Here is a 25,568-nt window from a genome sequence, read left to right on the forward strand (position 1 = left end):
GTTGGGGTTTTTTATACAATACAGAAGTAAAAGGTTGTAAACGTGTGGAACTATAATTTAAAATAATTCAGAAACAGGTTAAGCATCTATATGGATAGAAAAGCTACCAACGGCTATTGCAGAAATGATGAAAATTTTAAGGCCATGAAAGAAAACTTGTAAACTTTTGTACATTACATCCTAATTTTCCCATAAATTGCTAGAAGATAGGAATAGGACATTGTTTCATCAGTATCTTGTCACAAAACAGATTAGGAGATTCTGTCTGACCGTGTAAGGAGGTATAGCCAGACCCAGCTGCAACCAGCATGACAAAGCATGGGGACTTGGGTACCTGCCTATTGTTAGATCATCGTGGTTCTTCTGAAGTGTCCAGCTCTGATGGCAGTCTGGCAGCATACAAGACATATGGTCTAATTCATTACACAGTACTGTGGCTGTGACAGAACTGTTAAAACACGATTGGAAAAAGTCTACCAGAAAAATATATATTTACTGACAGTTTTCATATAAAAACACAGAGACTAAAACTAATCAGTCTTAATGCCAAAACTGAGTCCAGGTACCACAGCCCATCAGTTTAACACACTGCTTGCAAGGCTTTCTCTGTGCTTCTTCAAATATAGTTGTAGAGCCATTAGGCCTTATTTATGGGCAGGCAAGAAGATCAGACTAGCATTGTCATCCTCTCATCAGGTTCATGGGCTTTTTACAGCCACCAGCTGTTGAACATGAATATGCTTTTATCTCTGTCACCTTGGGTACAAATACATTTCCTGCTCACCCCACTCCCTTTGTCTGCTGCACCTCCGCATTACTAGTATGGCAAAAACACTAAGGAGAGAAAAATACTGAAAAATGCAATGATGAATAGCCTAAACCTTCTAGAAACACACAAATTTAACTTTCTCAGCAGTCTTTTAGAAGGAGTGAAGAGAATTGCTAATTGGTCTTCTAGGGTATATGCCAGAGGGACAGACTGCTTCAGAAAGGTAACTTACTGACCTTTTCATGGGTACAAGATTATTTATCTGGCTCTCATTAAGGAGACCTGTGGCATTGTCTATTTAATAATGTAGTGATGGCTTTTCAAACCCATTTTCTTTCCAAAATTAGTTCTCATATGTAATCTGTGTCCTTCGGTTCTTTTTTAGTGGGGTGTATTAAGCAATCTCAGTTTACAGTAGAAAGATTTAAATGCAACACTCCTTTCAGGTCAATTTTGAGAGCATACAGCTGAGTTGTTGGAGGGGAGGGGAAATATAGGTCTCCATGATATGTGTTTTGTCTGCAAAAGGAGCAGAACCCTTTTGCAGAACCCTCCAAAGTCTTGCAGCTGCTTCTATCTCCCTGGTCTTATTTCGTGGAGGACCTGACACACGTGTATCTGGCATGTTTCCTAAACCCAAGCCTATACCTGCTGCAGATGCAGAGAAGCCCACAGAATTACTAAACCTTTGCATGGAGTTGCCTCTTCAACAAACAGAAGGGATGCTCCACTGCTTCCTTTTGCATGGCAGCCTCAGGGTTAAAGACCTTCCCCCAGAAGTGGGTGTTGCAGCTGAAAGGAGCCTGGGCTAAGTGAGTCAGAGGAATGTCTTTGCTGGAATCAGGCTCACATGCAGCATGAAGTAACCCGTGTGATTAAGGGACACAAAAATAATGCTTCCTGGGTGATGTTGTATTTATCTCTGCCTACCTTGAGTTTGCAATTTAGCAAATACCCACAGTAAATTGATGAGGTAAACTGTGTTCCCAGATTTGTCAGAATAGCTCCTACAAATGACATAAAAAGGAGCAGACGTCTTGCTATATCTGGAGATAAGCAGCCAGAATCTTCCAGGAATTAGTTTCAGAAAGATTTTTTTTTTTTTTTCCTGCTGATCGTGGTGGTGCTATGTTTTCTTAAGTGCTGACTCTGGTAAGCCTTTTCAGAAAGACAATTAATGCTTTGGAAAGCAGCCACCAGCTGCCTGAAAAAAAAAAAAAAAAAAAAACAAGTTCTTACAAAGCTGTTTATGCATGGCAAGGGGGGGACTCAGTTGTAACACAGATTAAAGAGGACACTTGTTTAAAGTGAGGCTACAAAGGAGGTATACATTATATGGTAAATATATTGACAAAGCTGTCCTGCAGGAAAGATATTCAGTAAATTGTATTATCTGCATTCTAAAAAGATTATCCACTTAAAGGCCTCTGGAGATTTGCTGGTTGAATAAAAAGACAGGGAAGATCTAGGCTGCAGTCTAGCTAAATATTTTTTTAGCTCTTTTTCTGCATTTAATTAAAAGAACATCCTCTCCTGCTCCTAATCACCACTCTGTGCTTCTGTGCAATCAGTGCGTTGTGCCACCTGTAGGTTTACTTCAATATGTAATGATTTGTCAAAGATGCTTTCTTCTTCATCTCATGCTGCTCAGTTGACACCAGTGAAAATTGAGCCCTGAACACTTTGGAAATACTGGAAAGATCTGAACTAACCCAAGGCATTGAGGATGTTTTTTCACACATGTATGGTGAAAGCCCTGCTAAACAATTTAGAATTTTGATATACTGGGTGGAAGTTGCCACTGGGAGCAGTGTTTGAATAGCATACGTTAAGAGTACTGTCACCTTTCATTGCTGCACCAGGAAGACTGAGATTTTCTTGGGAAAGCTTCTGGTGTCTTTTCCTCTGTCCTGCAATAGCCACATACTACTTGACAGCAGTTTCCTTCTTCATTTACCTACTAAAGGAAATGCATGCCATAATTTGTATTTAAAAGGGCCTTTTAAAAGGATTGCATTAATTTTTAATGTATGACTCATTTAAAATTAAAGGCAGCTTTCAACTAAAATCTTGTATATCTCCAGTAATTTAAAGAGTGTATTTTAAAGTACTGTAAGGAGGAGTTGGAGATTCTTCTCCCATTACATCTAATTTTTTTCAGTGAACTCCTTTTATAAAGTGTAAGTGCAGAAGTACTTTAAGTAATAAGGGCCTTGTGTAATCCACCTGCTTCATTAATCATGCTTTCTATTCAACTGTATGTAATAGCTTTTCAAAGGCATTTCTGTAGAGCTTTCTTGGTCACATATGACAGCTGTTATTTTTAAGCTAATGCAATGTCAGACCATCCTGACTCCTGAGACGAAACAGTCATGACATTTCAGCAACTTTCCCAAATTGGCTTCTTGAATATTCACTATACTACTTTAATTTTTCCCTGCATATAAAGTATTGCTTTTTGTTATAAGATGAGACAGATCAAAGTTGGCTTTTCAGCATCTGAAGATACCCAGATACCATCTCAGGGAGCTCAGAGCAGTACTTATGCAAGTGAATGACTATTTTATGGACCTATGTGTCATCCTGAGTTCCCAAATGCAGGATTTGGTTGTCACATGCAGGCGTTCAGTTTCAGTTCAGATTATGAAACCTGAAAGACTGCAACTCTCCTGAAATAATCTAGGTTCATAAAAAACGTCAGATGAATGATGTTACATTTTTCAGTCCTTTCTGCTACAATTCAACTATTTCAGGAATGATTCTGGAAAGAAAAAAAAAAAAAAAAAAAAGAAGTCACATCTATTAATGGAAAAAATATTTTTTCTAAGTGCCAGAACAAAAATTACCTTCTATATACTATTAATATGTTCCTTAAAGAACCAATATTCTCAGTGGAAGGTTACCTTCTCTATCATCTTATGTATTAAAACCACAAAGATATAAGCAAACTTTCAAGAATCCTTTTTTTTTGTTTGTTTTGTTTGGTGGAGTAAACATGAGACTTTTCGGTGTTTGTGAAAAGCTCCCAGATGGTCAGAGTCCAGCCTGGTCCAGCTCCTCCCTCCTGCACTCATCCCTCCTTCCAACCATCAGCAGCCACCAGTCATCTCCTGCTGCATGGCAATATCATGTTGGTCCCGCCCTTGCTACTGCTCTGGATGACAAAATTTGCTTAAATTACACATGGTACAGCTCTGTGAATACCTGTGACCATGTGTCCTCGCTGGCTGTGGGCACAGGATGGTCCTTCAGAGTCAGCATTTCTGGGATGATGTTTCATGGACAGGAACCGCGATGCAGAGGTCGTGATGCTCAGTGCAGTGGGAGGGTGGAGGTAGTTAAGTACAGAGTCTCAGGTCCATTTCCACTTGCACAAACTTCTGAAATGCTCCCATGTGTTTGGTTCCTCACTATCAGAGGTGCTGGGGAATAAAGTGACATAATTATTTCCTAATTTCATGAATTAATTGTATTTCCCACGGAATTAATGTATCCCCTCTAGAGTAGAAGGTTAAAATTGTGGTAATTGAGTTGATACTTTTGTCTTAAAACAGCTACTATGAAAATAATTATCCTGTGTCAGTGCAGTTGATTTCTTAGAATACAGTTGGGAAATTAATATGGACAGTTCATCGTCAGGAGGAACTGTGTAATTATCCAAGGTAGGGTTTCTCCTTTTATTTCAGTGGGGCAGAATTCAGCTTGTAGTTTGGAGAAAAACTGCTTTAAATTACAATGTCAAGTTTCGTATTGGCAAATCCCACGTTTGTGGCTAACCTCTACCCTTTGTGGCTGCCATTTTAAAAGGTGAGTATTCTTTCTTCTTTATTAGTTTTCAGTTTTTTCATGTGGCAGAGCGAATAATCTTTGTCTGTTCTCTCCCCCTTAGGTTAATATCAAATACTGGCCTTCGGTTTTTACCTGCTGTCCATAAGGTTCAGTCTTTCCAGAAAGTTTTGCTGTAAGTTTGAACATTTGCTTTTCAGTTTTTAAAAGCTCCCTTTGAAAGTTCTTCTGCTCCAACAAAACCTTTCAAGACATGATTCCCCTTGTGTTCATTTATTAGCTTCACGGTAGCATTTTGGGCTGTAATTTTGCAGGCGTTGATGATAATATGGCTCCAAGGGTCTCAGTTCTCTCTAGGTCTCCCTTCTACAAAGCATTGTAACTTGCACTTTACAGACCACTCTTCCTTAAACTACACAAGGAGCATGTGACTGGATGGCCCAGGGGACAGTAACAGCCTTTTACTCCTCTTTCTCAAGTTCAAATCCAAATCAGGATGGTGCCAGTGGAAATTTGTTGCCACCTGGTGACAGTTTTCTGGCCTGCATGGGAAGAGTCACTGATTTTAGAGCTGTGTTCCATGAAAGGTGGCCACATCACAGAAGAAAGAAGAAAAAAATTAAAAATTAAAAAAAAAATCTAAACTCAGGCAATTATCTTTACCATGCTTTTTTTTTTTTTTTCCCCCCCTTGCAGTAAAACTGTCCAGAGAATGAAAAATCTTTTCTATGGAAAATTCAAGTGCCAACAGGGAACAAAAATATTTGTTTAAAATTCTGCGTGAAAACAACCTTTTTTTCTGTTAAAACACCTTTTATTCTGTTACAAAACTGTGTATCAGAAATGGACTGATTTTTTTTTTCACTGAGAAAAATGTTGAGATACATTTTTCAATCAGTTCTTAGTATGATTCAAAGCATTCTTTTGGATGAGAGTTATTATTAATTCACATGCGAAGTTCTACATCTTCAGATCTTTGATTGGAAGATTTCAAGCTGCAGAAACATTAATCCTGCAATTGTCTTAGTAATAGCCATTAATATAAATAAAAATGCATATAAAACATAGAGAGAGATGTCTGAATATAGTATACATACATATAAGACAAGAAATCCATTTCTGTAATACACTTGACATAGGTAATTCTGAGAACTTCTCTCCTCAAAACCATCAAGCAAATGCAACAGAGCCTTCTGCCTGTATCCCTTGGTATCCCTAGTCTTAACTAGACTGGAATTACTGTGTCCTGCAGAGCAGGAGTTATTTGGTGGGGCTTTTTTTCAGGTGAAACTTGTCCCTTTCCTGTAAGAATAAGAAGACCTTGATACCATTTGAATCCCAAACTAGGCCTTGGTTCAAACCCTGGTCCCACTGGACTCAGTAATAGAATTCCCATTGGCTTCAGTTGTGCCAATATTTAAGTCCCAAAAATGGGTTTTGATGGGGCATCGATGTTTATAAAGGCCTCATGCAGATCCTTAGCAGAGGGATACAGTTCTCTTGTATGGGTACCTTGCTCCCTACCTATTCCTGCCTCTGCTGACCTCAGTTTGCAGTATGAAGACTCTCTGTAAGTGTCACTTAATAAAGAGTTGTGGCTGCACTGAAGTGTCAGCATGAGATAATTTTGGAACCAGGCTTAATTTCAAGCTTTGCAGATAATTAATTTTGTTCTGTGCTTTCCAACAGAAACAGCATGGAAACAGCCATATCCCCAGTCTAAATTATGAGTAATACTATTTAACTTCTTTGAGGTTTATTTTGAGCCAGCAAGAGAATGTTCCTTTTTTCATATCAGCCACAACTGACGAAAGACGGAAATTCCTACTTGTCAGTTCAACCAACTGCATTGACAGGGCTCTGTGTCTTAAGTTCTTAAGCACGTATGAAGCTTATAAGCAACCCTGTTGACATCAGCAGGGGAATGATTCATGGGCTGGTAGGTACCCTGCTGAATCAGGCCAAAGAGGCTAATGGTTTTCCTTCTTCTGACTGGGAGGTTGTGAGAAGGGGTGGCCTCACAGCCCCTCAGATTGCATTTTCTGGGTAGTATGTTTGCTGGAGGAACTATTTCACCCACCTCAGGGTTATAGACCTGAGCTTTTATGCATTTTAATGACTTCAGCCTATTTGGGAAGAAAGTATGGGGGCATTGGAAAGGTTTTGTTCCAGCCTTTTTTATGAGGAAGATTTGTGCTCTGCAAAAAAAATGTCTTGAAAACTTACATTACCCTCAGCCTATAGTACTTCCTCAGATTGAATATAAGGGAAAATACTGTGTTTGAAACAACATATTATATTGAAAGGCTCACAGAAGTACAAAAAGGTGTAGTTTCTATTGTATTTTATTTTTCAGAGATATTCAAGACAATATCAATATACGTGTAATTGAAAGAAATTCATTCATGGGCCTGAGTTCTGAAAGTGTGATTCTGTGAGTAGACATAGAAAATTCATTATTCTCCTTGTTAGCTCATTTCTTTTCCAGAGCAGGGTCAAGAAAACCAGGAGTTGAGCACTATTTCATATACTTCCAAATTCAATTTGATGTTTTAGATTTCTCCCCTGCCTCTGAGGTCTCCGTATTCTGTTTTCCTGACATAAAAAAAATGAATGTTTTGAGGTTTTTTTGTTGTGTTCTACTCCTGTTCTTTATTTTAAAAGCACAGCAGAGAGCAAATTTAGTAATTACTGATGCCAAGGTTAAACACCTATAGCAACAGTCCACGTGATAAAAATTGTGTTCCAGAGGATGGCATGACTCATAAATATTTACAGTCAGACATACCATTCAAAGACATTTATTACTTGGGCAAAACATATGTAGATGTTGTGGAAATGTGGTATATTTGTACACAATGTTAATGCATTGATACAGATGGGTTCATAATGCAGTTTCAAGCTGCATGGTTAGGTGACTACATTTGACTTGAACAGTCATGTATTTGAATCAACTAGCTGGCTTCTTTGATCCTTTCTGTATACCAAAACATACTGTTTCCTTGCTAACAAGCTGCCTTCATTTCACCCACGCAGTGACCAGACTGGAAAAATTTCCCACTCTGTGTGTGTGGTTTACCTCACACACTGAAGGAGACAAGCAAGGTTTGAATTGACTGATTTGGCTCACGTTGATTTTGGTGGGATCAAGGTCAGACCATCAATAATTGAAGAAAATCCAGGAGCAGGTCACTTAGCTTTATCTCTTCTTTTCCCCCATCAGTTATGCACAATCTCTGTCTACTTCAAGTTCTGAAGTTTTAAACACAGACACACAGACCCATACACACAGAGGTTTCCCAAATATATATTCAGGTAATGACATTGCAAGTACACTGGTTCATCTTTTCTTCTGTGATGATAATATTAGCTGCTCACTTGGGACTTTTCATTTTCAGAGCACTGCCCGACAAGTACTGTATGTTTCCATAATACCACTAAGGGATGAGATACACATCCCAGATTTTTGCTGTGCTTTGATCTCTTTTTGTCACTTGAGCAGATGAAATTGCCTTCCCCTCTCCCTAGAAAGTCTCACTGCTTATATCAGGAAGAAATTCTTTACTGTGAGGGTGGTGGGGCACTGGAAAAGGTTGCACCATCTCTGGAAGTGTTAAAGGCCAGGCTGGATGGGACTTTGAGCAACCTGGTCTAGTGGAAGGTATCACTATCCACAGTAGGGAGTTTTGAACTAGGTGATCTTTAAGGTCCCTTCTGATCCAAACAATTCTATGATACTATGATAGAATTACTGACTGGGTATTGAAGGATAGACCTTTCTGAGGACTTAAGGTGGCTGGTTTGCTAGCAAAATTGGCGTGGGGGTGTATCATGTCCACTTCCAGCTGCTTTGCCCTGCCTCCTCAACAGCCCCATTGCCATGGGCTCCCAGCACCCACCAGTGTGTGCAAGAACTGAAAGAGCTGCGCAAGCAGACCTGTCCACCACCACCCTGGTCAGATGTCCTGACTTTGCTGTAGTTCTGCCATGGGACAGAGACCCTGTGTGTGCCCTTTGAGAGTCCCTGATTAGGTTTCCCTTGTACTGTGGTGAACTTTGCTCATTTTAGACCCAAATTTGCTGATTTTCTATACAGAGTTGAAGTCACAGCAATGCAATAGGAAGTTTTAGTCAAACATCATTTCATGAAACCAGACGTGTCAGGATGATTAAAATTACCCAGAACCCACTGAACCCCCAGATTCTATGGAGAAACAATTTTAATAGGTTTAGGTGTGGCAGGCTCCAAACATATTTAAGCCAGTAATTCAGATTGCATCTGATTTTATGCTATGCTTGGGATCAGCACAGATGGGAAATCAGGATACATATGATAATAAAGTGCTAGAAATTTATGGAAGACGTTCACCTTGCTTCCAGGTCTGCATGCCACTTAGGTCTAAGATAGATCTTTCCTGCCCTGAAATAGGGTGTAAATGGTACCTCAGGGGCAGTGACCTCCTGAACTGGCAGAATTTTAAAGCATGTTTTAAAAATCTGCTATGGCCATGAAGTGGTAAGTAAAGGCCCCATATCCGAGGTCTGGATCTTTGCATCCCTTGTCACCTGTTGCTAATGTAAGAGTTAGAGTCAGTAAGAATGCTGGTTGAAGTGAGGAGAGAATTTGTCTCAACAAAAACTTGTCTATAAGCACCATAATGAGGTCTTGGGATTTAGGTAATTTTTTTTTCCCTTTTTTCTATTCCAGTGTCTTAGACAGGTGACAGGAGTGTATAGTCCACCCTGTATGGCAACAGTGACTCTTTTTCACGACCTTAGTATCTCATTGCATTAGCATCATCTTCAGTAAGAAAATGCAGCTAAGTGCTAATACTGTGATTAAAAACATATATATCAGCCTGGCAGCTACAAATGGATAGGATCAATTTAATATAATAAATGTTTTAAATGCTGTAAGCAGGGACGTGTCTCTCCTCTGTGCCTGCTCACTCATGTCTAATAGTGCTTGCAAGTGAAGGGGATGGTGACAGTTCTCTTGATCCGACCTGACAGACATTATAGGCACAGAGCTGTGTACATCTGCCTGTCATGGTCAAAAGAGTAATCCTTTCGGCCAGACCCTTAACTGATTTTCGTGCTGACCTTAGTTCACCACCTCAGACCTTAGATAAGTGGGTCACTTGCATGCTCAGCTTTCAAAGTGAATTAGGAAAAAAAATGTCCAAGTTTGCTGACAGTTTAATTAAATCAGGCCATTTCTGCCATCAATCAGACCTGTCATTGCCTGTTGGAGAGGGCGTGAGCTGCAAAGTGACGTTTAAAGCAAGATGAAAGATTGCACCATAAAGATGATAAATATAACTGACCCAAATGTAAATTTTTAGGACCGTGAAGGGACAGAGGGAAGGACGTTAAACGTTAATTAGGTAATGCACTAGAGTAAAAACTTGGCAGGAAGCCCCAGGACTTCAATTCCCACTTTTATTACCTGTGTCTCCTCTTGGGGGAAGAAGCCTGGGGAGGTGGGACCGGGGCAATAGAGCAAGAAGGGAGTGTAATTTGTCAAGGAAGCAGACACAGCAGGAATCACCCACTTTCCCCAGCAGTTTGGCACGGTTGCCACCCCCATTCTGCCCTCCTGCCTGGCTCAGTGATAGTCAGTCTCCCTTCTCCACCTGCCTGGCTGAGCATGTGAGAACATGGCAAACAGCAGTCTTTTTGCTCTAATAGCTGGCAAAGATTGAGCCGTGGCCCAGAGTTTCAAAAGTCTTGCTAAACAGTAAAACTAAGTGGCACTGACAGCACCAACAGGAAAGATCCTTGTCTCACCCCTCTTGGGATTAACCTGGAACAGCCACAGCAGCTCCTCTGCAGCATTCCCAGTGGAGCCATAGCAGTGCCAACACCTTCACCAGCTCTGCCCTTACTTCAGAAACTTACTCTAGCTGTCATCTCTGTTGGTAGCACTCACCTGACCTATTCATATCTGTGCTCTCCAAAGTCTTTGTCCAAATACTGGGATCTTACCAGCTAGTATTCGTAGAAATTTCACCATTTCAATATCCATTTAACAATTTTATTTGTTTGAGATCCCTTTCACTGCTTTGAATTACATACATTTTAGTCATGAACCATGAATAAGAACACAGCTCTCTTTTTCTTTTCTCTATTGCAGATGGCTGAATAAAAATGGAATTCGGGAAATTGAGAATCATGCATTTAATGGAACATATCTGGATGAACTGTAACTATTTCTGTTGTTTACTATTCTGAAAAGTGATAATTAGAAGATAGTAACTGCTGCAAGATTTATTTTTTTATTTCAGCTTGTTGCAACATAAATATTGTGTTTTTCAGAAATCTAAGTGATAATCACAACCTAGAAAAATTACCAAATGAGGTCTTCCAGGGAGCCAATGGGCCTGTTGTTTTGTAAGTAATATTTGGATAATACTTTTCTCATTACTGACTACCTAGAAAATATCACAGAAGAACATGCGAATGCCAGTCTGGGTTTCAACATCTCACAGACCTTGAATTTCAAAACCAGACGTAGTTCTGAATATACTAAAAAAAAAAAAAAATCAGTCTGGATCCTTATATTCACTTTGTCCTCAAGTTTTTGAAGTGTTGAGACTGGGAGATTTAGATTAAGATTGCTCTCCATGGTTGATTAAACTGTGTAAGACAGAAGCAGTTTTGCTTTTGGTTATTTTTTTCAGAGAAAAAGGCTTTCTTTTTTTGTTTGAGCAAAATGAAAAATAGGTGAGTGGTTCTCAGTGCTTTAATCTGGATTACTTTCCACTGAAGATCTGCCCTGTATCTGTGGAGCTTAATTCTAAAGAAAGATTCCTATCCTACAGGGTTAGGGACGGGACTGTTCCATCTCTTGTACAGATAGGTATGACATACATCCCACACAGTTACAACAGGACGTCTTTGGTGGGTGACGAAATGGAAATAAAGATCTCAGCAGTAGAGAATTCAGCAGTAGGATGCTCACGGATCTCAGTAAACATTTTACCTCAAGCCATAGTTTGCCATGGGGTCTGAAAATGCCTGTGACTGTGCAGAACTGCTTGTTTTTCTGAGCACAAGCCACAACATGTAAGAGCTGCAATAGAGATGTAGGAGTCTTTTCTTGTCTTACCCATTTGTCAGAACATTTCTCTCTTCCCATCTATCCTTCTTGTCCAGAGAGGGCTAAAAGTCACCCATAAAGAGAGAAAGGGGTCATTGGAGTTCTTGGAAGATTTTACACTGATGTTAGAGTGGTTAGAAATCTAAAACAGAAAGAGAAAGATGTCTGATTAACCTTGAGTTCAGTCCAGAGTTCTTCTGAAAGCATTTTGTTTCCACATTGTGATGGCCAGTGCACCTGTGATATAAAGAGCTATGGCATGGGTTACTGCATTCTGTTTCACTTCCCTTGCTTCCTAAAAGCCTCTTCCTTCTTTGGAAAAGACTGCCAGTGGAGCATCTTTTCATCAGTAATGTCATAGGTGTTTCTTAGGAAAATCATTGTTTCCTGTAACAAAAAGTAAATTCATTTTCTTTGCAAGCTGTAACTGATACAGTCATATTCTGGATGTTTATCAAATTGATTTGCCTGTAGTTGAGATTCCTTTGATAGTTCAATTTCTAACACTGAGTTATTTGTGTAAAAAATTTTCTGTTCCATTACCAATACATCCACTATTCCATGGATGGAAAATTACCTTTTTATCCTGGATGAGATCATGAAAGAACAGCCTTCTTACTCATCCATCAGTGTAGTGTACACCAGGGATGCACTTTCACTTGTGGAAATGATTGACCCATAATCATATCTTTGCTGGGAAAAATAGTTTTGCTGCAATCAAATCCATGTTGCAGACTGCAATGTTTTATTAGAATGAATGTCAGGGGGGTTTAACTCTTGACCTTCCTGAACCAGTGTTCTACAGTCAATTAGTGCCAACTTCTATTCTACAATTCAGCATATTAATATAATGTAAAAGAAACACAAATAATCAGAAAGCACCAATCTCAGCCCTTGTACAGACTACAGAGTTTCATAAATCAATTCCTCTCTCGGACTTACTGCTCTTATCTGAATTAGAATATCTCTTTTGGATAGACATCAAGTTTTGAGTTAAAAGATTTCAGTGCTGACAGTAGGCAAGTAAATCCAATAGCTAATAAATCCCACACCTAAACCTATTCCTTCCATACAGAAATACACCGTGTTTCCAACTTGGAGTTTCATAGCTTCAATTTTCAGCCACATTATTTCATATAATTGTTTTCTGCTGCTCTCAGAGCTGTAGTGGGTTACATCAGCTTTTGCTGCTGTCCTTAGTTCTCTCTGTCCTGACTCAATGCAAGGCGTGGTATGGCAGTGGTCCATCCTACCCTTACAATTTGTCTTCAGTGAGAAACCCACATAGGGGGCTACAGGAGGGCTCAGTAGATCCCCAGATCAACAGCCAAGACCCTGAAGCTCAGCCAGAGATCAGTTTAGATACATGGAGAAAATTCTCACTGACCACTCTACTGCCCTCTCTTTTCTGCTCTGGCAGCTACTTCCCGCCTTTTTTGTATGTGCCTTTCAAACCTCATCAGTTGGACAGTATATTTGCTAATCCAACAGAGACTCCCAGTGGGAAAGGAAAGTGATTGGAAGACAAGTCAGATTCATTTTGCTGTTCCTGCACCAGCTGCTGTCAAGGCTGATGACTAACAGCCAAGCAGAAATAACACAGGAACACATATTCCAATTGTTGATGCCTTCTGGTTTGATGTCCTATTACCACTTTATGGTCTTGTTCGTCATGATTATTTAACTCAGCAAGCCTTTAACTAGAGAGCAACATCCCAAAGAACCTCTGCACTGAGGTCTGTGTGTGGTAACTCAGTGGAGTAAGTTACTAAACCACACACATAACGCCTGTGTTTGCTGTTTGGGGCCATGTCAGTGGTCTATTGATAACTATCCCTCACAGGCATATCAGCAAACCCCTGAAGGAGTTTACAAAACACATTCCCTAACTCACTTCTGTTTATGTGCAATAATGAACGTAAGAAGAAAAATTTTTAAAATAAGAATAAAATATTTTTGTGGAAAAATGTTTAATATTTATGAAATTATTTAGAGATAATGAGAGACCCAGTAACCTTTTTGCTATTTTTAAGTCCAGGTGGTATTCCTATTCATATTTGCTTGTTATTTCCACACAGTGTAATAACAGTTTGGACTTGGTAATGGTTTTTAGCTAACAAGCCAAAGAAAACATTTTCCATGTTCTTTTTCAGAATTATGAAGTTTCACATCCTCTTAATGATGCAATGAGTGATGCTGTCTGTGGATTTAGGCAGAAAACTGCTGTTTAGTTGTTGGCTCATGAGCATATACTCTGGGTGACAGTTTTCATTAGGCAGTGCACTAATGGCAATAGTCAGCCCATGTGAAAATCGAGGTTGCTCTTTGCAACCTAATTACCTCTTCAAGTGTCCAAGTCAGAAATCGATAGCCTAAAATTTCTCTTCCCTTGCTGTTTTCAGCTCCTGTAAGAAACAGGCCCAGGATCTCAGGACTCTTTTTGTGAGAAGTGTGGCTTCTCTCTGTCTGCCCTGCAGAAGTTCATAGCATTTTTTAATACACTGGTTTACTTTCCCTTCCCGTAGAAATTATGGCCCTAGTTTGGGGCAGTGGAGTGGAGCCTATGTTTGCTCCTCTGCTGCCACAGTTCATGGTCCAGTTGTCGAAGGTGGTACATTCCTTTAGAGCCTGGATATAAAGTCTTGGCTGTAGGCACAGTGTGGACACATCATCCTTACCCAACACTGATTTTACAAACCGCTTAATCAGCTGCCTGTGAATTTGTTAGGCTTGGCTGGAGTTCAAACAGAGCCTTCCCTGGCAATAATTTTCTTTCTTAAACCAGAGGACAGAGATGCAAATGTGTGTATGGTACAAAGCAACTGTCTAAACTTCATTTCATGCTGCTAAAACCTGGTCTCCCCCTCACAAGGCACCACTCTACTGTATTAAAAGGATAATAAAAACAATTTGTGCACATTGGGTGATAGAGATCAAATAACATGTTGTCCAGACATCATACTGTTACGGATGAATTGGAAACTGTATCTTCAAGGGGACATGGAGAAAACTACAAATGTTGTCTGTCCAATTCCTTGATTAAGGAAAAATCTTGTCTTTTCTTGGAGAATTAAGAACAGAGCAGCCTCAGCAAACACTGTATCCTGGATCAGTCCCAGGCCATAAGAGCACAAGGGTCTAAGGGAAGAGGACAGGGTGATTTTGTGCAGTTCATTTTTACCTTTTCTTTTAAGAGAAAGAAGTGTGTTCTTATGCTGTCATGATCCAAGGGACACAGTCTGTGCCCCAGTGAAGGAAATGGGGAGATGTTTTGCCCCAGCTGTTACACCCTGAACCTATGGGGAAGGATTCCCAAATATCTCAGCCTGGAGATGGAGCACCCTTGATCCTTCTTCCCTTTCCCCACCTGCATGGCCCAAGATTTAGTGTTTGACGAATGTTTCCTTTTAAAAGCCCCTCTAATGCCCTCTTTATGGGTGCTGCTTGCATTGCTGCCTCTCACAGCCTGCCCCACACAGTAATTGCTTTCCACATAAATGCATCTCTCCTAACCTCCTGTAATCTTGTCCCATTCTTTGCTTCAGTCTGTGCTATATTTGTTTTTTGAACCTCTGGGAATGTTTTGTTGGTTTTGATTTTTTGTTCCTAACAGTCTGAACAATGTCACCCCTGCCTGTCTTTAATCTCCTTTTCTTCCTAATGACTACAAAACCTGATATACCCAACCTGTCCTTACATCTGTACCCCCATGTGAGCTTCGTTCTTTGTGCTTATTGCTTTTTCCACAGCAGCCTTTCCGTGATGTGATGTTCATAAAGCAAACTTCTACTGTGATTTCATCAGCCTTTTTTATCCTGTAAGATTATTCTGGGATGATTGTTGCATTTACTGGGTATTGCTAAACCCAGGATCATATGGCGCTAATGGTTTATGTCCCTGCTAATTCTTACCCAGAACATTATGGGACTTTTTTCTTTATTTCTCACAGGCTAACATCACATGATTGTTGTTTGCAATGCATGTTAGTTCAGTTTGCTGGAGGAACATCGAATTTTTCACTGGATCCTCTTTTTAGTGTAGATTTCCAGCTGATCTGTTTCTAATCACTACTCTGAGAATGAGTAGGACAGTCTAAAACACATATCCATTGTTGAGCAGAAGTAAATTTGCTTTTTACCAAGATTTTCATCTGTTTTCTTAAAGGGATATTTCAAGCACGAAAATCAGTTTCCTGCCAAGTCATGGATTAGAACTCATTAAGAAGCTAAGAGCAAGGTCTACATACAATTTAAAAAAGCTTCCTGATCTAAGCAAATTTAGATCTTTGATTGAAGCAAACTTCACATATCCTAGCCATTGCTGTGCATTTGCAAACTGGAAAAGACAAAAGTAAGTGATTTAATTTGTTTTTCTTCTTGGAGCTTTTCAGCATTTGATAAGGAATTAAATAAAATTCCTCAAAGTCTGGATAGAAAAGTCTCTTTAGTGCAGGTAAGTAAATGGATAGAAATAAATAAATATACAATACATATGGGGTTTTGCATGCTCCACGTTACAGGGAATTGTTAACTTTTAATCGCTGTGTTATTTTACTATCACTACTTTCCCCAGCTGCAGCTCTGTCCCCACCTGTTTGTAGGTCCATGTTTCACTGGGACCTGCTGTTCTGGATCAGCCTGGAGCCACGATGAACACATTAAACAGAAAAAGTTTGATAACTTTTCAGGAGGTAGCTGGGGAGAAAGCTGTGTTTGCACAGAAGCTGGTCAATACTTGTCCATCAATTCAGGAGGGTAACAGGACCACTGAGTGATGCAAAACACTCTTCTCTCAGAAAGCTTCACTGATATTGGAACACTGTCAAGCCAAGCGTCAGAGATACCTTATCTGTTGAGTTGACATCGACAACATTTCTGGACATGACTTCTGAAATGGTTAACCTAGAGCAGATCCATTTTGACCAAATCAACAGAGGGAGTGTGGGAGGGTATGGTGTCTTTTTAGACATTTAGTAATTTTCCATTGTTTTTTTAATTTTCCATTAGTGAGTTGCAGTGAGACTTCAGGTATCAGTGATTCTTGTTGAGTATTTTCACCTGCTCAGGCAGTCTTGAAATGTACACTTTAAGTAGGTAATGAACTTCCTGAATTTGTGCCACTGGAAAACATGGCAAGCTGGTACCTACAGAAACCCCTGCTATTGTTTGAAATTCTTCCTTTACTGGATGTATTGAAAGACTTGGACTTTGCCATGGCAGAAAAAAAAATCATGAACCACTGTTATAAATCAAGATGTCATCTTCAGAAGTTGCATAAAACTTCAAAGAACAGTAAAACCACGTAGAAAAGGCATAAAATGTTAGTAACTTCTATTTTAACACTTTAAACAGCCATTTATTTTACTTTTAGCATTGTACTGTCACCAAACAATGGAAGCTGAGTTTGCTTGTGCTGATAGCTAATAAATATCACCTACATGTGTTTGCCAAACTGTCTGTGTAAAGAATGCAAGTGTGATGCTGGAGACTGCAGTGACAAGGGAAGTATCTGACAGAATCCATCCCCCATTGCCCATTTTTGTTCCAAAATGCTAAACTTTTCACTAGAACAATTTATCAGCAGGAGATGTTTTCACACACTTGTGCAGTCTTATGCAGACACAGTGATTGGTAACTTATATGTAGGAATGTGTCCAGTCCTTCCAGCACTGATGGCACAGTGGTATATTCCAATGAGTCCAATGAAAGCATGTTCAATCCTGCATGTGCAAAGGGACGTTGATGTCACTATAATTCATATTTTTGAAGGTACGTGGCTTCTGGGCTGCTTGGGCTTAAACAGGACCCAAATCAAAGAATCTACCCCTTAAATTAGGCGACTGGACTTTTCAAAAACAAAGTAGGAGTTGCTATTGAAGGAAGGCTACAGAAGGAAACAGTCCTTGTGGTAAGCTCTGAGTATCTAGTCCCCTCTCTTGGGCTTTAAAATGACTTCCATGTTTCATACTCGCCCCAGCGAATTGAAGCCCACAACACTCACTTCCCCTCTTGTATAGCCCCTCTTTTGGAGGCCTTTGCCCTGGCAGCCGAGAAGCCAAGAACATAAAACATCACTTTCCACAGCCTGAGTAAGTGCAATTTTGCAAAGAAATGCCAACAAACCTGTGAAGAGCTCACATAACCCAGGTAAGGATGGCCAGCAAACTGGGCTGGAGCACCATGCAGTGGTGGGGCTGCTTCTGGAGAAGTTTGGTCACAGCTTCAGTCTCCTATGGTATCAGGCATGATGTAATGGTGAGAAATAGTATATAAGTTGGAGATGCTCTTGTTTATGATATGTGATATAGGATTACTTGAATGAGTGTGCATGTGAACTGTACCACCCTGGTCAACAGAACAAAATTGAATGTGTTTATCTGTCTTTAATAGTTACCAGATGTACTTTTTACTAAATATTAAGCACAAATGCAGATTTACTAGAACCAATTACTTAGATCAACCCTTCCTGTTAGCTGCTTTTTAACATAATTATAAATGGTCATTTCTTTCATACAGTCGTGTCTTGTATTAAAATTGGTGGGAAACTGACGTCCTTTCTCCAGCTTAAAGAAAGAAAATGGATACACGTGTTCAGTTTGAATACTGAAGATATTACAATACACTTCAAAAGAGATGAGTCACACATAGAGTAGCTACACCAGCTTTCATTTCAAAGCATTTTTCATGACAGCTAGCACAAGCTGTGAGTGCATTGAAGGCTGCTCAGGCTGTTTAAAAGTTATTAATAGTTTGTATAGTGCTTGATCACACAACGTGTAATATTTCTTTGGCAAGAACTGTGCTTGGTTCAGTGCAGCAGCATCACTTGTGGTGGTGGGAACTGTGAGGTGTCCTGACTTGTCATGCACCTTCACAGGAGACAGTCATTATTCTGTGACTATCTGACTTTCAGAACACTTTCAGGTAGTCCAGGGAGTATAAAAAGGGTGCCTCATGACCCCCAGAAGGGCATGTCTAAGGATCACAGCAGCAGTTGCTGTTCACACGGGAACTCTGGGAAGGTGGCACCATTGTGGCACCATTCTGACTGCCAGTTTATGTTAGATTTCCCCTCTTTGACACTTTTGCAGCACTCAAACTCTTAAAAAAGTTACCATAGCTGATTGTGGTCAGTCACCTCTCCCAAATCCATCTGCACCAGCAAACAGGTCCTGTTGTAATAATGGGAAGCTTAAACCTGTTACAGCAACAGTGCTTTCTAAATTTCAAAGAAGGTAGAATCAAGCTCTGCCAGTCTGAAACAAATTTTAAGACAATTTTGATGGTTTTTTGCATTCCCATAAGGACTATATGCTAAATATTGATCTGTGGATTGATTACACTTGAATATTGTGATGCTGGCCTAACAGAAGGTAAGCTGCATTCTTAAGACAAGTCCAGTAGAGTATGTTGAACTCCCTCACATTTTTCTGTGACTGGAAAATAATATCCTTGAAGTGTGGATAGGGCAGAGGTTGGATGTTAAAACCCTCAACTTGACATATACCATTATGAACTTCAGTAAGCTTTTGGCTTTCTCTGACATAAAGATCACCTTCTGCCTAAAAGAATGACATTGATATGACTCTGTCCTTACACTTGATCGTTATTCTTTGGAGGAGCTGTCACTTGAAATCCCACTTTTTCAAAAAATGTGGCAGCTTCAGGAGTCACATTCGGACCTTGTCTCATGAGAACACACTATCAGTTGCTCACAACTCACCTTTGTCACTTTTTGGTGAGAGTGATTGGTTTGAGATAGGGCTTAATACAGAACCTAGGTTAAGACTATTTGTTCTGCTGAGCATGTTTCTCAGCACACAAAATCCTGCTGTCACCAGTTCGAGACAAAGCGCATAAAATAACAACTTGTACAAAGGGAGTAATTTTTGTTTATTTTTGTCAGAGCACTTTGTCAATTTCAATTTTATTCTCTAAGTTGCCCTTTCTCTAATTTATTTCTCTAGTTTACTTGAGCAAAATAATGCTAAACAGTAACATAATTTTCCAGAGTGAATAAATGGACTGCATTACAATACCCATGGCCTCAGAAGGAAGCAAGAACCCACCCACCCCTTGACAAACAATTTTTAAATTGTTGCTCTGAATGCCCTGTGCAGCCCAAGGAGCAAATATCATAGGGCAAAGGTACGGTAAGGAGTCAGTATCAGAGGATGGCTCTTCCTTCCCGTGGGATTTTGCAGCTGCCCATCTTACCTGCTCTCAGTACAGGTAACCAACCTCATCATGCTCCTTGGAGGAAACACAGCAGCTAAATCTGTGGGACCCTGCTTCTACTGGGACCACTGGCTGTAAAAAAATTCAAGAATTAATAATCAGAAATACTTAATTAGCCTTACATAGCAGCCTTGTCAGGGAATAGATTTAAGTCCAGGCAGTGCCTCCATAATTTGGGAAAAGTTTTACTTTTAACTAATGCTGAGAAGTGATTGGATACAAACATTTCACTCAGTTCATTTACAAAGAACCACCACCAGCAGTATCTTTCAGTACCCCTGGGTGACTGTTGCACTAAAAATGAGGGACTTTCTGTCCCGTTATTGCTCCTTGGAAGCCTATATTCCCTTTCAGCTAGAGAACTGTTGATATATTGATCAATACAGTGGACCCCTCACTCATCCTTATGCGAGTAGAACACAGGGGAGCAAAATGTAATGCCTTGTTATTGCTATTGTGACCTTCATAGTGCATATTTGACCTCACAGAAAATCAGTTTTCTGCCTCAGTTGACAGGCAAGATAAAAAATATTGATAATGGTAGAGGATGCTCAGAACCTCATAGGAAATGTCTCTCACCTTCTGGTGCTGGGCCTTCATTAGTTTTCCTTTCCTGCAGACCTTTTAAACTCAATTTTTGGGAGATATAGTGAGTGCACAAAGTCAAAGGGTAAAATTAGGTTACAAAGAAGAATTCTTCCTTTTAAGGCACTACCAGTTATTCAAAATTTTCAACCTAACTTACCTAGAGAGTTCTTCTCCTGACTGCACTGAAGTCAGGGTGGAAGTTAAGCTGGCGTCCTGTCCTGGAAATTTTACACCTAAATTGCAGTCCGGGTTGTAGCTGAATGTAGGCAGAACTGAACCGTGTTGCTTTTGCAACACATTTTCACCTGCTTTATTTCCTAACTCAGATTAGATCTGCATCCAAAACTATGGACACCAGTTTATGGCACACTAAACTTCAAAGGCAGGAGAAGCTGTTGTAAAGTCTGACCCTTCATTTCCTGTTTATACAGGAATATACCTTAATATTTCTTAACTTGATAAACCTAATCATCTTTCTATCACCTCAACCAAAATAGTTGTTTCTTCTATTTGTTTAGGGATGGAGAAGGGCATAGAGCTAATACTCTGTGAAATGAAGTCAAACAAAATTAAAACTATCAAAAATACTATTTTTTCCCCTTGAAACTCTTTTCCTTTATTTACTTGTGCTGCTAAAAATTCTTAAAATGTTTAAAAAATACTTTCTGGCAGAAACAAAAGCAACTACTGTTTCCATTAAAATGTTGGGTTGGTTTGGTTTGGTTTGGTTTGGTTTGGTTTGGTTTGGTTTGGCATGGCTTGTCTTGATTTTGCTTCACTTGCTTTCTAATACATTTTCTTTGAAAAACAGTTTTTAAACAAAATGGTCTACCATGTCTTGTGTTTATGTTCATATCTGGCTACTAGATAATATCTGGAAGCCTACATGAACTTATTTGTGCTATTTTTTTGTGTGTGTGTTACTGGACAGTAATGATATGAGATACTTAGAAATAGCACAAACTGGAGTTGTTCTGTGCCCTGATGGAGTTACAGAACTATTGCCACCATGATGGTCAAAACCTCTAGGAAAAAGGGAATTTGAAAATAGTATTAAGGGATAATAGCATTATTCTGGTTATACAGAGTCCTCATGAACACAGATGAATTGACTAACTCTTCAAAGCTCAGTCTTACATTGCTATTCATCATCATGTATTTCCCCCACGCACAAATCAGCTTATCAATGACAGGCTATTTGAGAAATTCAGTTCAAATAAGGGAGGCTTCTTAGAGAGACTGTTATCCAGGTGGATAACTCTATCATGGGTGTTAGGCAAACATTAGTCTTTTGTTTCCCTTACATTTTATGTTTCCAAATCATTTACATTTCTTGTAATATTTTATAAATAAGGACCAGCCAGACTATTAATTTCAAGCTCCAAGGTAATCTATATATTCAGCTAACCAGAAAAACTGAGCTGTTAATGGAAACTGGATGATATCGTGTTGTATGCCTCCCACTGTGTCTCTTAGCTTCCAACTCCACTCTTTTTACAATTTCAGCACTGAATTGCATCCGATATGTATCACGTCTCAGGCCAAGCAAGACCTTAAGGAGCAGCCTGGAGAAAAGCTACAGATGCAGTCCACAGCTGAAGATTACATTTCAAGCTATGGCATAGGATTTGACCCAGCAAAGAATGACTTTGACTACGGTTTATGCAATGAAGTAGTTAACGTAGTTTGCTCACCAAAACCTGATGCTTTCAATCCATGTGAAGATATCATGGGATACAACATTCTGAGAGTCCTGATATGGTTTATCAGCATTTTAGCTATCACTGGGAACATTGTTGTCCTCATTATATTAATAAGCAGTCAATACAAGCTCACTGTACCTCGCTTTCTGATGTGCAATCTTGCATTTGCAGACCTCTGCATAGGCATCTATCTGTTGTTTATTGCATCTGTAGATATCCAGACCAAAAGCCAGTATTACAACTACGCCATAGACTGGCAAACTGGGGCAGGATGCAATACTGCGGGATTTTTCACAGTGTTTGCAAGCGAACTCTCAGTCTACACACTGACTGTGATCACACTGGAGAGGTGGCACACCATCACCTACGCCATGCAGCTGCACCGCAAGGTTCGACTGCGCCATGCTGTGATTATAATGGTTTTCGGCTGGCTGTTTGCTTTCACAGTAGCACTTCTTCCCATATTTGGAGTTAGCAGCTACATGAAGGTCAGCATCTGTTTGCCCATGGATATAGAAACACCATTTTCTCAGGCCTATGTTGTATGTCTTTTAGTGCTGAATGTGCTCGCGTTTGTGATTATATGCGTGTGCTACATCTGCATCTACTCTACCGTGAGGAACCCCAACGTGATCTCTTCCAACAGTGACACCAAGATTGCCAAGCGCATGGCCATACTGATCTTCACAGACTTCCTCTGCATGGCACCCATATCTTTCTTCGCAATATCGGCCTCACTTAAGGTTCCACTCATCACAGTGTCCAAATCCAAGATCCTTCTGGTTTTGTTCTACCCCATCAACTCCTGTGCTAACCCTTTCCTCTATGCCATTTTCACCAAGACTTTCCGCAGGGATTTCTTCATTCTGCTGAGCAAGTTTGGCTGCTGTGAAATGCAAGCCCAGATTTACAGAACAGAGACCTCCTCATCTGCTCCTAATTTCCACACAAGAAATGGTCATTGCTCTCCTGCATCAAAAAACAGTGATGGCCCTATTTATTCATTGGTTCCTCTGAATCACTTGAACTGAAACACTCACGTGAATTTGTGTCTGAGGCAGTGTGATAATCACTTCCAACAGTGCATTTGAATAATGACTTCAGCATAGCATGTAAACTTATGTTTTATGAGGAAAGAAAAAATTATTTCCACTTCGCTATTTTTGTTCAGTGAACAACCATCATAGATGGCAAATCATCTTCACCAGTTCTTGAAGACCAAAGGGCCAAAGTCTTCTCATAGAATTGCCTTAAGAAAGAAATGAGATCATAAACCAGTATCTCCCACCATGCAGGCAGACACTCCCTTCATTCTAGGAAGATGTTAGCTGCTTATTGAGCATTAAGTAGTGGTTATGTATAGTAAAAAAAAAAAAAAAGTAGAAATAATTTTTCATGTGAAGTGTGTTATAACAATGACAAATAATTAGTTTTTTTTCATTAATTGTACTTTCTGGGGTTACAGGAGACAGAAAGCCAACTTAAGCCCTCCTTGAGCACAGACTTACTAGGAATGAGAACATCTTGTGTTGTTTCCATTTCTATTGACCACACCCATCTCCAGCTGTGCTGATGTTTTCAGTTCCATGATTCCATCCAACATTCCATGATGTTTTCTGTCCACTGCATGGCCCTGCCTTACTCTACACAGAAGTGTCACGTGGGGTGGGTTTTGTGTTGATGTAGATTGACAGGCTCAGAGAAACATATTTCATCTAAGTTTGTCTCTAGAAGTTGGTTTGGTTTGGGGCTTGTTTTCAAGTTAAGAAAGTGCAAGAACAAAGGCGAGAGAAACCCCTGATAATAAGGAGGATGTTTTCTCAAGTTGTTCTCACAGAGTTGGGTTGAATTGTGTGTCTGGGCCCCTTGGATACGCCAAGATGGGCCAATGGGCTGCTCTAAAATGATCCACAAGGTACGTTTACCATAAAATGGTATTAGTGCATTACACTGCCTGGCCTATGAAAAGGGCCATGGAACTAGGTATGGCTTTTGAAACCCTGAATAAAAGTTTATGGGAAATCCTAATTGTTTGCAAAATATTTTTAGGATTTTATTATCAGATGATGGTCCAGATTGGAAGACCTGAAGTAAACCATAAGCTGCATATGTTGAAATAACAAAGCAAAACAAAACAAAACAAAAAACCAAACACCAAAAAACAAACAAACAAAAAAGAAACCTTTTCATCCAGATTTCCTGATTTTACAGGATTTTTTTACTAACATCTGAATGAATGCACAGACTTTTTTCATGATTTGCATAACAAACTTTTTGAGGGTTAATCATTCCAAATTCCAACAAAGATTTAGGGATGGGTAGGGTTTTCTCATGCTGGTTTTGTGGATATGTTTGGATATGTGGGCATAAAGAAAAGACCAAGAGAGGAGTCTGGGCTTTATTTCCACCTCACAAACAATTCACAGTTCTGCCCCATGAGATTATAAATCTTTGGAATCTTCATGGTTAAATGTGATGTGCTTTAAATATTTCCTACCTACAACTCATAAAATTTCAGTAGCAAATCTTGATGCTTCTATCTGTAATCTCCCGTCATCAGCTTCACATTTCAGCATCTGAACCTGATGTGAATAACTACAGGAGGTGATTATTCATTCAGTCCTAACCAGGAAAGGAACCATCAGCTCCCTAGTGCATAAAACAGGAGATCAAAAGAGTGTGGCTTGGGGGGTGAAATTTCATTACTCAAAACAAGTAACACTCCCTCCAAGATCCAGGAGAAAGAAGAACAAAAAACAAGAGCATGAAAGGCAGTACATCTCTGGGAAGATCTTCTGACTATTCAGAGTGATTTTTTCCACAAATACTTTATATCATATATAGCATAATGGTGTGCAGCCATTAAAACCCATCTGGATGGAAGTGACTGAATGATGATGTTCCAAAATGACAGACACTCTAGTTACATTTTAAAAAGGCTCCTGATTCTATTCTTGGGCCAAAAATGAGAGGTGTTATTTGGCAAATACTATCCCATTTTTGTTGATAAATAGGGAAAAGTCTTGTAGTGCATCATGTTATGCTTTTTTGCCTTGGTGCTGTCCATTTGTCAAGGATGAGACCTGGCAGTTCAGGAAAGCACAGGCATTATAGTCTAGAAGCCAGTTTTGTGAATTGTCTTGTCAGGTACATGGGCTTGATACAGCTGATGTGCTTCAAGCAAACCCATTGCCTAGACATTTGCAGAATTAGGACGCAGTTAAATATGCTTTACAAATTAGCATCTCTGAAAAGAGACCTTGCAGGACTGTGTCTTGTATACAGGGTCAGACCAGCGCCCAAGGGATGAAGCCACCTTAGCCCATGGCTCTTCCTCCAGAGGATGCTAGAGTTGATACTTGAAGAGCAAGTAGAACTTGCCT

The 25,568-nt window shown here is 39.7% G+C and overlaps 1 protein-coding gene across 2 annotated transcripts in view; it reads left to right on the forward strand.

Moving 5' to 3' along the window:
* The window catches only part of LOC114060423 (follicle-stimulating hormone receptor), an 87,665-nt gene extending 63,962 nt beyond the window's left edge, over window positions 1-23,703 (forward strand). Inside the window, exons 5-10 of one of the 2 annotated variants that reach the window (XM_027889931.1) lie at window positions 4,659-4,730; window positions 6,912-6,989; window positions 10,692-10,760; window positions 10,874-10,948; window positions 15,822-16,007; window positions 21,989-23,548. In XM_027889931.1, coding sequence (XP_027745732.1) covers window positions 4,659-4,730; window positions 6,912-6,989; window positions 10,692-10,760; window positions 10,874-10,948; window positions 15,822-16,007; window positions 21,989-23,216 — 1,708 coding nt within the window. In that variant the 3' untranslated portion in view covers window positions 23,217-23,548. Of the gene's footprint in view, window positions 1-4,658; window positions 4,731-6,911; window positions 6,990-10,691; window positions 10,761-10,873; window positions 10,949-15,821; window positions 16,008-21,988 lie in introns of both variants that reach the window. The other variant, XM_027889932.1, reaches the window with a different exon arrangement.
* The last annotated feature ends 1,865 nt before the right edge of the window (window positions 23,704-25,568 follow it).

The sequence above is a fragment of the Empidonax traillii genome, unplaced genomic scaffold, assembly GCF_003031625.1.
Source record: "Empidonax traillii isolate 1590-97213 ecotype Southwest subspecies unplaced genomic scaffold, ASM303162v1 scaffold275:size1536655, whole genome shotgun sequence".
Classification (NCBI taxonomy): Eukaryota; Metazoa; Chordata; class Aves; order Passeriformes; family Tyrannidae; genus Empidonax; species Empidonax traillii.